Here is a 12348-nt window from a genome sequence, read left to right on the forward strand (position 1 = left end):
AGTGGGAAGGCAAGCATCCTTGTCTTGTTCCTGATCTCAGATAGAAAGCTTTCAGTCTTTCACATGAGTTTTTCATAAACACTGTTTATTATATTGAGGAAGTTCCCCTCTGTTCCTAGTTTCCTGAGTTTTATCATGAAAAGGTGTGAGATTTTGCCAAATGCCTTTTCTGCCTTTAGTTTGACAATATTAGAGGGACAATATGAATAGTCAAGCATAAAACATTTACCAAGTTTGTACAGTCACTGAAATTTTCATTTGCTGAAATTTGCTTAACCTTGTCTAATACTTCCTTAAAGAATGAGGAAATGCATTGTGTATTTTTTTCTTTAGCAAATTTATGAGACCTTGGAACCTGTCTTTTCTTCCCAGTTTTCACATCTACCACTGTGTTGATCCTATCATCTAGTTGAAACTGTAATTTATCTCTCTTAGGTTTCTTCCTTGTCTATTCATCCTTCAGATGGCATTATATCACGTTTACAGTAATTCAAATCTAAACATACTAGTTTGGGACAGACCTTTTCTATCAAATGAAATTCCATTCTTATCCTTTACTATATATATAGTTCTCTGTTGAGTCAAGAAAAGTTACTTATTGGAGTTTCCATCATGGCACAGTGGAAACGAATCTGACTAGGAACTATGAGGTTGTGGGTTAAATCCCTGGCCTTGCTCAGTGGGTTAAGGATCTGGCGTTGCTGTGAGCTGTGGTATAGGTCACAGACATGGCTTGGAGGCTCGGATCTGACATTGCTATGGCAGTAGAGTAGGCCGGCAGCTGTAGCTCCAATTGGACCCCAGCCTGGGGACCTCCGTATGCCATGAGTGTGGCCCTAATAAGCAAAAAAAAAAAAAAAAAAAAAAAAAAAAAACCCAACACAAAAAAAGAAGTTGCTTATTAACTTTGAGGATAACTTTTTAATGTCCTTTTTAAATATAATCTTCTCTATCCAGAATGTTCTTTCTGTTCTCTCCCTACACCAGTGTATCTCTTTGCTCCTTTGAAATTTATACAACCAATTAGCCCTTTATTAAGTTTGACACTGTACTCCCTTTCTAACTACTCTAAAATTTTTTTCTGTATAAGCTGTCTCCCATATGGTTGGTAATTCTCTCTAGGATGGATTCTCTATTTCTTTTGTATTCTAAGAAAGTAGATGTAGAAATGGAAAAACCCACCAGGGGCTTGGTAAGCAAACAGACTCAAACTCTAGCAGTAACAATTGGGATATGAGGATTAAACAGAAAAACAGAAATAAACCCTCCTGTATAGGACGAGCACAATTTTTGCCTCTACTGCTTAAAATAGGAACTCAGTAGATCCTGTACATTTAAATGACTGTAAATAAGATTTCTAAGCAAACCTTTTTCTCAATTTCCAAAGGAAGTCTCACATCTCTTCTTAGGAAAAGCTGTGGTGTTTCCCTTTGGGGATCCAAATTAGTCAATTCAGCAAGAATTTCTGGCCAGTCACGAACATGTTGCAGTGGTTTATGATAAGGCTTGAGCTGAAGGCCTGAAAAACATCTTTCCTTTTTATAAATGACAATGTAAAAATGAACCGATTTTATCAATGCATAGTAACTTTGTATTAAACTAAACTAAGTACACTAAGTACTGAACACACACAGATTATAGGCCTAAATTTAATATAATACTGACTTTAATTGATGTTATTACCCAATTTGAGGGTAACCACTTTTTTAAGAATGTAAGGAGTTCCCACCAGGGTGCAGTGGGTTAAGAATCCAACTGTAGCAGCTTGGATTGCTGCAGAGGTGCAGGTTTGATCCCCGGCCTGGCTCAGTGGGTTAAAGGATCTAGTATTGCAGCAGATATGACAGAGGTTACAGCTATGGCTCAGACTCGATCCATGGACCCAGGAAATTCCATATGCCATGATGCAGCCAAAAAGAAAAAAATAAAAAGAAAGAAAAAGAACATTTGTATTATTTTGAAATGAGATAAGCACTGAAAATAAGGCAAGTTGGATGAGTACTACATTCAGTGGCACTCAAATCACATTCCATTGCCAAAGAAAAAATAGTTTGGTTTTTACCATTTCATACCTTATATGATTAAAGCGGGGGGCAAGGAGGAAGCAGAGGCTTATCTGTTTCAGTAGTCTGAATACAATTTATATAAAATAGAAAAACACTGTATCACTTGAAAATGTAAAAGTCAGTAATAATCGATGCTATACTTAAATTTACCAACCCACTCTCAAAAAGGAATAATTACATTTATACAACAGAATACCAAGTTTCTTACTTAGGTTTTCTGAACAGATCCAGATAGTGAAATACTGCTGTGTTTCTTGAGAGAGACGCATTCCTTCCATTATCTGCTGCACTGTGGTGTTATTTCCATGCTTCAGTTCAACAGAACGGTAAGATCCATCCATTCTGTATATCCTAACTTTTTCATACTAGGACAAAGAATGATAATAAATTATGCAACCTGGTTAGAAATTATACATCCCAGTCCAACAAAATGCTTTAATTTCAACTTCATCTGCTTTGTTATAGATTAGTAACATGGAAATTATCAGAAAAACTGCTTCAAGTAAGACTCTTCCAGTAATGTGTTTTAAAATTTTACTTTCATTATTTATATTTTCTAACATGTTTTCCTCTGAATATTCATTCTATGGTCAAACAAGTTTCAGAAACCAAGGCAAATCTTTTTTTTTTTTTGTCTTTTTGCCATTTCTTTGGGCCGCTTCTGCGGCATATGGAGGTTCCCAGGCTAGGGGTCAAATCGGAGCTGTAGCCACTGGCCTACGCCAGAGCCACAGCAACGCGGGATCCGAGCCGCGTCTGCAACCTACACCACAGCTCACGGCAATGCCAGATCGTTAACCCACTGAGCAAGGGCAGGGACTGAACCCGAAACCTCATGGTTCCTAGTCGGATTCGTTAACCACTGCGCCACGACGGGAACTCCTTTTTTTTTTCTTTTTTTTCACATTATTTCTAAAAAAAAAATTCAACTTCAGAATCTTCTGAGAGGATATTTTAAAGCCATTAATGTACAACGTAAATATCAAATGGAGATATAGATTTGGTTAACTAAATCTGGTGTTAAGTCAAGTACTTCATGAGTTTGGTGGGCCACAAATTATAATGTAGAAATATGTACCACCAATAATTTTTCCTAAGAGGAATGTGTGATAGAAGACTTTATACATTAAAGTTATGGACCAATGGACCTTGAGCCAATTTCTTTCCTCCAGTCAGAAAATCCCAGAAAAAAGTGCTATTTTCAGTACATTTTTATTGTTATAGGAAGTAACTGATGTTTCCAAACAACTTCCAGGACAGTTCATTTTAGATAAAAGTACCTAATTCCTCTTATCTTATACATTCAGATATAAAAATTATGAGAAATAAAAATGTTTTAATTATACAGTTAGAAAATAAATTGTACCCCCTGTGGTGCAACAGGATCAACAGTGTCTCTGAGACACAGGTTCAGTCCCTGGCCAGGAAGTGGGTTAAGATCCAGTGTTGCCTCAGCTGTGGTGTAAGTCACAACTGTGGCTTGCATCTGATCCCTAACCTGGGAACTTCATATGCTGTGGGGTGGCCAAAATATAAATAAATTTATTTTAAAACTGCAATGAAGTATATAACAGAAGGCTACCTTTTACTCCCTGTACCTATTTCCTTGTCTTTGTCCTGTGTTCATCGAATAGTGTTTTGACAAAAATGTATATGAATGTGTGAGTAATTTTCCTTAAAGGCAGAGATCATGTGTATATTCTTTATCACTTATCACTTTCAGCATTTCATGGTGTTAAATTTATAGAAGTACTCAGCAAATACTTATTGTCTGTGAATGGAAATTTCTGGAAAGGCTCAGACATACAGGTGATACCTATTGGTATCAAACTTTTACCAGTTGGTATAAATCCTTTCATCTGGTTTGCAAATTTTGAAACGATTTTTAAATTGATAATAGTTTTATCATCACTATAATTTTTAGGTATAACTGAATTTTTTTCTAATTGCTAATTCTTCTCTGTCTTAATGTCGCTGCTAATTATTTTGGACATAAGTAAATGGAAAGACCAGGTTGAAGTGGCAGAATAAAAAAGCTGGGAAATCTCCTATTTTAACCCATTCACTCTCTTGAGGAGAAAAATTAATCTGTAACAGATAAGTAACTTGCTGAAACTATATTACTAAATGATATATAATATCATTATTTACAAATATAAAGTATTGCTTAGAAGGCCTAAGTAGAGAAATATGCTTCAATGAATAGATTACAATTTGTAACTGGCATATCAAGTATAGAGATTACAATGCAATTGCAGTTAATTTTAAGTGATTCAAAGATTTATTTACACTACAAGTTTTATTTTGATATGGAAGAATAAATGTCCAAATGCATCTGAACTCTAACTATGAGGTTTATAAAATCAGTAAAGAAGCCATCCATATATTTATCCTACTACTCTGCCAAAGATCTTCAAATTACTTATCAATTTAAATATGATGTTTGGCTCTAACTAGTATTTATGAAGATAATTCTTACTGGTTTGTTAATGGCTTCCTTCAACAATTTTGCAGCATCTTCCCAATTATTTTGTTTGTTTTCTTCACAGATATTTAAAGGAGATCGTCCTTGTTGATCTGTTATATGCTAGAAATGTGGGGGAAAAGAAGAGGTTAAAGAAAAAAGGCATTACAAATACGCAAATAAGGAAAATATCATTCAAAGTTTCATAAAAAAGACTACTGTCATGTATTAAGTCAATATTAACCATGCTTAGTACGTGCTCTACCTAAAATAAACATGAACTGACAGTTGAAAGATGCAAAGCATTAATCGATGTAATTATTTTTTTAAAGTTCTGAGTAAAGCAACAACAAAGGTTTTGTTAAAGCTATTATTTTTCCCTTTACAAAATACTTGTTATTACAAATTCAAAAAATGTATAGCAAATCTGTTTCCTCATTAAAGATATTTTTGAGGAAATACACTATAAATTGAGAAGAGGTTAAATTTTATGTACATTCTGGAGATGAATGACTATGATGTTGTAAAACAATGTAAATGTACTTAATGTCACTGATCTATACATCTATAAATGGCTAAAATGGTAAATTTTATGAGGTACACTTTACTACAATTTTTAAAATTATACACAAAAGCAAGGTTTATACATAAATATTACTTATTCTGTATAGTAAGTTAAATTTGTTTTTATTTTTCAGCTGACCTCTTAAGTGAACAACTGAACATTTTAGTGTCATTACTTGTTATTCACTGTGTGAAAAAGAAAGGAAGGAAGGAAGGGAGAAAATTGTAGAAAACAACTTACTCTGTCAACTTCTGGATGGTTTAGGAGAATCTGTACTATTTCAGCATGTCCTCCTCCAGCAGCAAAATGAAGAGGAGAACTAAGTTGTCCATTTAAAAGGTTTGGATTGCACTTTCCTTTCTCTAACAATATGCGTGTAGCTTCAACTTTTCCATACCTAGTAAAAAAAAAACAAACCTAAAAAGTTATCTGAAATGTTTTGAAAATCCAAATATTAGACAATATCTCAAAGAAATACAAGATTTTTCTAAGCCAGAGAACAAGGAATGAAGACACTGATGTTTTCAGTGCTTAGAGATTTCTTATGAATTATTCTGATTCAATTCAACTGTTTCTATTTCTGATCAACTGGGAGAAAATATAATCTCAAATATAAGACAGAAGCAGATGATGGAGAACCACTGCACACAAAATTTAAAAATTATAAATTAGGGATATAAAATTTTTAGTCAAAATATGTTCAGAAGCAGAAAGTTAACTCATAAATTTAATAATGCTTTTTACTTAGGCCTGCCTTTGATTTACAAAATAGGCCCAAAGACATAATTCTACATGTAGCTGTTGTATTGAGCAATGTGGAGACAAAGGTATGTTAAGATACGTGGTCTCTGCTTGAGTAAAGGCTTACAATGTAATCAGAGAGGAAAACAAAAACATGGAATAAATTACATAATGCTTTAAAATTTAAGTAATAACAGTTTACGATAACAATCAAAATAAGGTACTTTATATTTGTCAAATCATAACAGTTTAAAATTAATACTTTAAAAGTGTTGGAAAAGTAAGATAAGATTTCAGTCTAAAATGGTCTTAAAAAGTGTTCTGATGGAAGAACAATTTGAACTGGATTTTAAAGAGGAAGAAACTGAAGAGATGCTAAAGAGAGGTAAAATATTCTGGGTAGCCAAGAAAATAAGTAAGCAAAGCTAGGACCAAGAAGAGTAGAAACAGCATGTGTCAGACACAGTGAGTCCACCACTTGGTTAAGAAGACTTATATAATGCTATAAGCCGAAGCAATGGTGGAAAGGTAATTCACTGTTTGGAAATAAATGGGTAGAAGAGGAAAGGAAGAGGGGAAAATAGCACATCTTTACAACTGCTCTGATTTGCTGTCAACTTTCCTTTCTTCCCCTTCACATACCCTGTGGTTTTCCTATGCCCTGAAACTGCCACTTGTATCCTAACCTTCTTATTCATGTGACATTTTGCTCATGTTCTTTGCTTTTCTTGAGAGGTCCTTCGCCACTACCAACGATTTTGTTCACGTTAAGATCTATTATTTCTCTGAAATAGTTTAAAATCTACCACCTCTCTAGTCTCACTACATTTGTACAGTTTTACTCTTTCTTAAAATCTCACTTTAACTACTTTCATCCTTATGTATATACATTTCTATCAGCCTGGAAGTTCCTTGAGGGTGGTGTCTTTGCCTTCTCCAGACTGCCTTATTCATTAAAAAAAAAAAAAATGAGTGACTAAACTGTTCAGTTGGCAATTGAAAATGCAGGCTTGGTACACAGGAGGAAGGCAAAGGCTTGAGATATTTATCTGAGAATATGCAAATTCATCCAACTGAAAAGACTTACTGTTAAGGCTGGGAGAATAGATGAAATCTTTCTGAGAGAATTTTGAGAAAGATGAACATCTTAGAACAATGAAATGCCTCTTTAAAAACAATCTTTTAGGACAGGAAAAGATACTAAGGGAACAATTCAAGAAGTAACAATAAAAATAATTAATATAAACATACATTTTGTCTGACACTTTAAAGTTTTCGAGGTACTTCCTTACATAATTACTTAGTATAATCTTCGGCAACTTATGAGGCAGGCAGAGATATTTATAATGCACAAAAATGAAGTTACCAGTAAAGTAACTTGCCCAAGGTCTCATGGGTACTAGCAGTTAGAATCCAGTTTTCTGTATCTTAGTATAGCAGTGTCCATACTATAACATATGCTTGGGTCACAGAACAGAGGTCAGTATTTCAATAATAATGATAACGTAACAATTATATCTTGCATTTGTACTGACCTGCATTATAGCTCCATTATAGCTGCCCTTTCAACTTCAATTTGTTCTTAGATCAAAGAGTTGGCCAACAGTATTAAGTGGGGCAGAGCAGGAAAAGGAAAATGTTAAGAAGGTTCATGAAGAGTCAAAAAGAGAAAGCAGTTATGTATGGCTCACTTAGCAATTATAAAGAGAACGAGGGAAACAGGATAGTGGCCAAAAGAGGCAGCAGGTTCAAATTAAGGTTCTTTTTCAAGGAGGGAGAAGACCAATGTATGTTTGAAAACAGCAAGAAACAAAATGCAGAAAAGGAGGAAGTGAATTTAATGGGGAAGAAAAAGGATTTTTACTTGCATACCTTATGATACAGGAGAGAGATGGGAATAAAAAATGATGATTAGAAGTGGAGAAGGAGGACATTTCTGATGGCTTCAACCTTCTTTGAAAACAGAGGGTGTAGAACTAGCTGATGAGAGTGAAGAAAGAAAGCAGTGGTAGTTGAAGCTCTTAACAGTAGAAGGATTTAGAATATCTTACAGGGGAGGACCAAAAGGCTAGCAGGATGAAAGAGACAAAAAAAAATAGACAGCTGGCTACAGTGAAGGCTCAAAGGATAGCAGATGGAATAATTTGTAAGGAGCCAAATCATAGTTCTAAAACACTCTCTAGCAATGACATGAAACTGGAAAGTACTATCGGAGAGAAAAGACACTGATTTGAGAGGTGAGAAATTATGGGATGTCAGCAAAACATTTACTGAATGGTTGATAAGTTACCCATTTGGGGAGAAAGCCAATTTATATAGTAGTTGAAAATGGTGATTCTGATAAAGAAAAGTTTTTAGACTCTTGTCATCAATATGAGAATTTTTAAAGCTTGGAGTAATCCTGAGGTGATTTAATTAAATGGCCCTCAAAGAGTGATCCAGGAAAGCATCAAGATCTTGATATCTTTTCAGGGTGTCTTCTAGGTCAAACATACTTTCATTCTTGTTTTTCATAAGTGTACGCTGGAGTTTTCTAGAAGCTACATGACATGTAAATCACAATGAATTAAAGGCAGAATCAGATGTGAGAATCCAACTGTCTATGAGGTTAGAGAATAAAGAGATGCAAGAATGTAAAACAATGCTATTTTTCTCATTAATTTTTTATTTTGGAAAATAAGGTATACTTCATAAAATTTTGTTATTTATGTTAATATTTGTTTATTGTTATTTTAAAATGAATTAAGAAATGCTTAAAATATTTTTCAGTTTTAACTTCTAATATAATAAATAACACTAGATGTAATTCACATGAAACAAAGCTCACTGGGATCCTGTAATTTTGAAGAGTGAAAAGGAGTCCTGAAACAAAAGTTTGGGAACCACTGATCTAATAAAATCCCTCATTTTAAAGATGAGAAAATAGACCAAGAAGGCTAAAACATCTTGTGTAAGTTTATAAAGAAAGGTCCTAAATCCCAGTCCCGTGATGAGAGAGCCCAACATCCCCCTTTTTAATCCTTAGGCCAATCAGCGAATAAGAGTACATTTTTAATTTACATTCTTTACTGAAGAGTTAAATCAGTCTACATTCAAATTCACATCAATCAAATGATCTATCTTATTAAAAGTACTGCATGGTTGACCCATACTATTCCTGGTGTATTAAACTTGGTTATTATTTCCAGCTAACAAAATTAATTTTATTGAAGGATAAAACTCTTCTTTGATGTATTATAGTAATAAGATTTTTCCAACTAAAAATACAACACATCAATGAATTTCAGATTTAGATATCAAATGTTAAAATTTTTACAATACTTTAATAATGGCCAACAATTTTGAGTGCTTATTACTGCCAGGCACCCTTCCATGCATTTATTTGCATTTTCTCCTTTAATGTTAAGAAAGGCACTATAATTAAGCTCATCTTTTGGAAAAAGAAACATATTCCTTAGAGACGTTACGTAATTTGCTAAAGGCCATACTTTTAGGAACTAAAAGTTTTAGTTGGGACTGAAACCTAGGTACATTCCAAAGCACATTAAATCCTATACCATACTTCTGTTTTTATGTAATAGGTAGTAGAAATAGGACTGTCCTTCTTTTGGGGGGGCTGTGCCTGTGGCGTGTGGAAGTTCCCAGGCCAGGGACTGAATGCAAACCAAGCCACAGTAATAACAACGCCGAATCCTTAACTGCTAGACAACCAGGGAACTCCTCCCATTCTTTTAATAAGAAAAAAATAGCCCCCTGCCACAAAAAGGGCAACAATACAGGCTAATATAAATTTGGGATTCCTAGGCTAAAACTCACTGCCTCTGCCTTTCCCAAGCCCACAGTATACTTTCTTGGGGTCAGAACTATATTCTCTACCTCTGTTTGTTTGGCTCCAGGAAAAGCATATGATTTCTTCTGAGACTGTTGCTGCTAGCAGTATTTACCAGTAATCTGAAGAAACAACTATAAGTTCAATTAAAGAAGATTTAGGGTAACTCTTTCCAAATCTGAGTATAAAAATTCCCTGTAATGGGAAAACAATTAAGAATACACTTATAAAGGAACATATTTTTAAGGAAACAAAAATATTTAAGAGCACATTTATTTAATAAAGGAGCATATTTTCAAGGAAATGCATATTTTTAATGAAGAAAATATATATTAAAAGCAACTATATTTAGCTATTTGATCACAAATATTGGAATCACTAAAATCAAAAGAATTTCAATTAGAAATAATCTAATTAATGTATTTTACATATAGATAAATAAACTAAGATGCAAAGAGGTGAAGTAACTTGCCTAATGTCATGCAGCTAAAAAGTTGTGGATATTTATCAGGAAGTAAATAACATAGGCAATTCTTAAACTAGCCAAAAAAGCTCACTTTATATAATAAAGTAAAAGCAACATCCCCATAAGAAATAATGGTAAACAACTTTATTACATCATTTTTAGAGGATGGGCTATATCAAAGTTAACTAGTATTATGAACACAAATTTAAGATCCCAGCCCAGGCTGAAGGGAAAAGTTATTATTATGTGAGAAGAGTAGGACAGCAAGAACTACAATGGGCAACTAGTGGAAAAGGCTAACCTCAATCTAGTGAGCTAATTCGTCTCATCTTTAAAAAGAAAAAAAAAAAAGGCTTTAATTCTAATGAACACTTTTGGGTGTTTCCTGATACCACAGTTTCCCAAAGAACTAAAAGCCTACTTTTCTAACATGATGCAAGGTCAAATCCTTAGTAGCTAACACATGTAAATTATATAATAAGGATAAACAAACATAACACAACTCCAGTAGAAAACAATAGAAACTGCAAGGGTAAATAAGGGACCATGTGCCATGTGATGCACTTGCTAGTCACTAGCTAGCCTACTGCATGACCTTGGGATGTCTGAAAGCACTAATGATATCTCTCCTATGAGGAAGACCCTGTAAATTGAACAATGTGGCACATACACAAGAGAAAGCTCATAAAGCAAACAACGTAGAGAAAAAAGTACTAGAATGGGAACAGCTTTGAAAAGAAGCACTAAAATTTATAACTAAGGCTTCAATCTTTCTAAAAAGAAAAGAATAAGTATTTACCAGCATGCATAATGAATGGGTGCCCAGTGGTCACTATCTAATTGGTTGACTGAAAATCTTTCATTGAGAAGTCGGCTTAATAATTCCGTATCTCCTTCACAGGCACTTCGATGGAGAGGAAAATCATCTACCCACTGTCGTTCCCTAATCATTAAAAACAAATAATTTAAAAAAACAACAGCACTGTTGAAATTCAAATGTTTTGTTTTTGGTTATTTTTGGCCACACCCACAGCATATGGAAGTTCCTGAGCCAGGGAAAGAACCAGTACCACAGCAGCGACCTGAGCCACTGCAGTGACAACACTGGATCCTTAACCTGCTACGCCACAAGGGAACTTCCAAAATTCAAATTGTTTTCAAACAAAATGTGATATATCTATGAAAGCTATATATCACTGAGCAGCCATAAACTATATCATTTATGTAATGATTACATTGCATACTGACTGCATATATCATTTCAAATAATATATATATATTTTTTCAAATAATATTTTAACATTAGAATGTAGGTTTTTAAAAAGCAATGTGGAGAAAAAAAGCAAAACAGTACTTGTCTTCTGTGACACTGCTCATGCTCCTCTGCCATTTTTCCTGTTTAGGAATCTGGATTTTTGAGTAGTCTGGAGCGCCTAGGCCAAAGTATGGATTTATTACCACTTTATCTACCTAGAAAGGGAAAACAACACAAAAACAAAAACTCTTTACGAGCTTTAGATACTTGAATTTAATGTATAGAAACAGAGCTAAGTGCAGAAGTCATCCTAATGTTTACAATTAGAAATAGATGCAATTGTGTCATAGAAAAAAAAAATCACATTTGAGATGAAATATTTTTTGAAATAAGAGCCAAAATTCATTCAACTCTTACCCGATTTGTATACTGAAGATCTGATCCAAACAAAGGGTTGTAAATACAGGCATCTGCTTTCTCTAGGGCCAACATTTTACTCTTTATTTCTAGTGCACTATAGCCCATATGTAGAGAGTTTTCTGTCTGACCTGATTCGGTAGCATATGCAGGGTTTATAACATTAGTTTTTATCCGCTCAAGAGGAGAAGGTCGGAATAAAGCTGGAATAAAGTGAGACTGTGCATGACGTTCATCTAACCACCTGGCAAAACAGAAAGAAGAGGTAGTAGAAGAATTTGTTCAAAAGTGAAGATGAAAGACGAAAAGACAAAAAAAAAATATATGAGTTCCTGTTATGGTGCAGCAGAAACAAATCCGACTAGGAACCATGAAGTTTCGGGTTTGCTCCCTGGCCTTGATCACTGGGTTAAGGATCCAGTGTTGCTGTGAGCTGTGGTATAGGTCGCAGACGTGGCTCGGATCTGGCATTGTTGCTGTGGCTGTGGTGTAGGCAAACAGCTACAGCTCTGATTATAGACCCCTAACCTGGGAACCTCCATATG

The 12348-nt window shown here is 34.4% G+C and overlaps 1 protein-coding gene across 5 annotated transcripts in view; it reads right to left on the minus strand.

Moving 5' to 3' along the window:
• KRIT1 (KRIT1 ankyrin repeat containing) overlaps window positions 1-12348 on the minus strand; it is a 39285-nt gene that overhangs the window by 13449 nt on the left and 13488 nt on the right. For all 5 annotated transcript variants that reach the window (XM_047753733.1, XM_047753736.1, XM_047753735.1 and 2 more), the window contains 7 exons: window positions 11804-12047; window positions 11486-11601; window positions 10931-11074; window positions 5336-5492; window positions 4546-4653; window positions 2275-2431; window positions 1368-1519 (listed from right to left, as the gene is read on the minus strand). In XM_047753733.1, coding sequence (XP_047609689.1) covers window positions 1368-1519; window positions 2275-2431; window positions 4546-4653; window positions 5336-5492; window positions 10931-11074; window positions 11486-11601; window positions 11804-12047 — 1078 coding nt within the window. The remainder of the gene's footprint in view (window positions 1-1367; window positions 1520-2274; window positions 2432-4545; window positions 4654-5335; window positions 5493-10930; window positions 11075-11485; window positions 11602-11803; window positions 12048-12348) is intronic.

The sequence above is a fragment of the Phacochoerus africanus genome, chromosome 11, assembly GCF_016906955.1.
Source record: "Phacochoerus africanus isolate WHEZ1 chromosome 11, ROS_Pafr_v1, whole genome shotgun sequence".
Classification (NCBI taxonomy): Eukaryota; Metazoa; Chordata; class Mammalia; order Artiodactyla; family Suidae; genus Phacochoerus; species Phacochoerus africanus.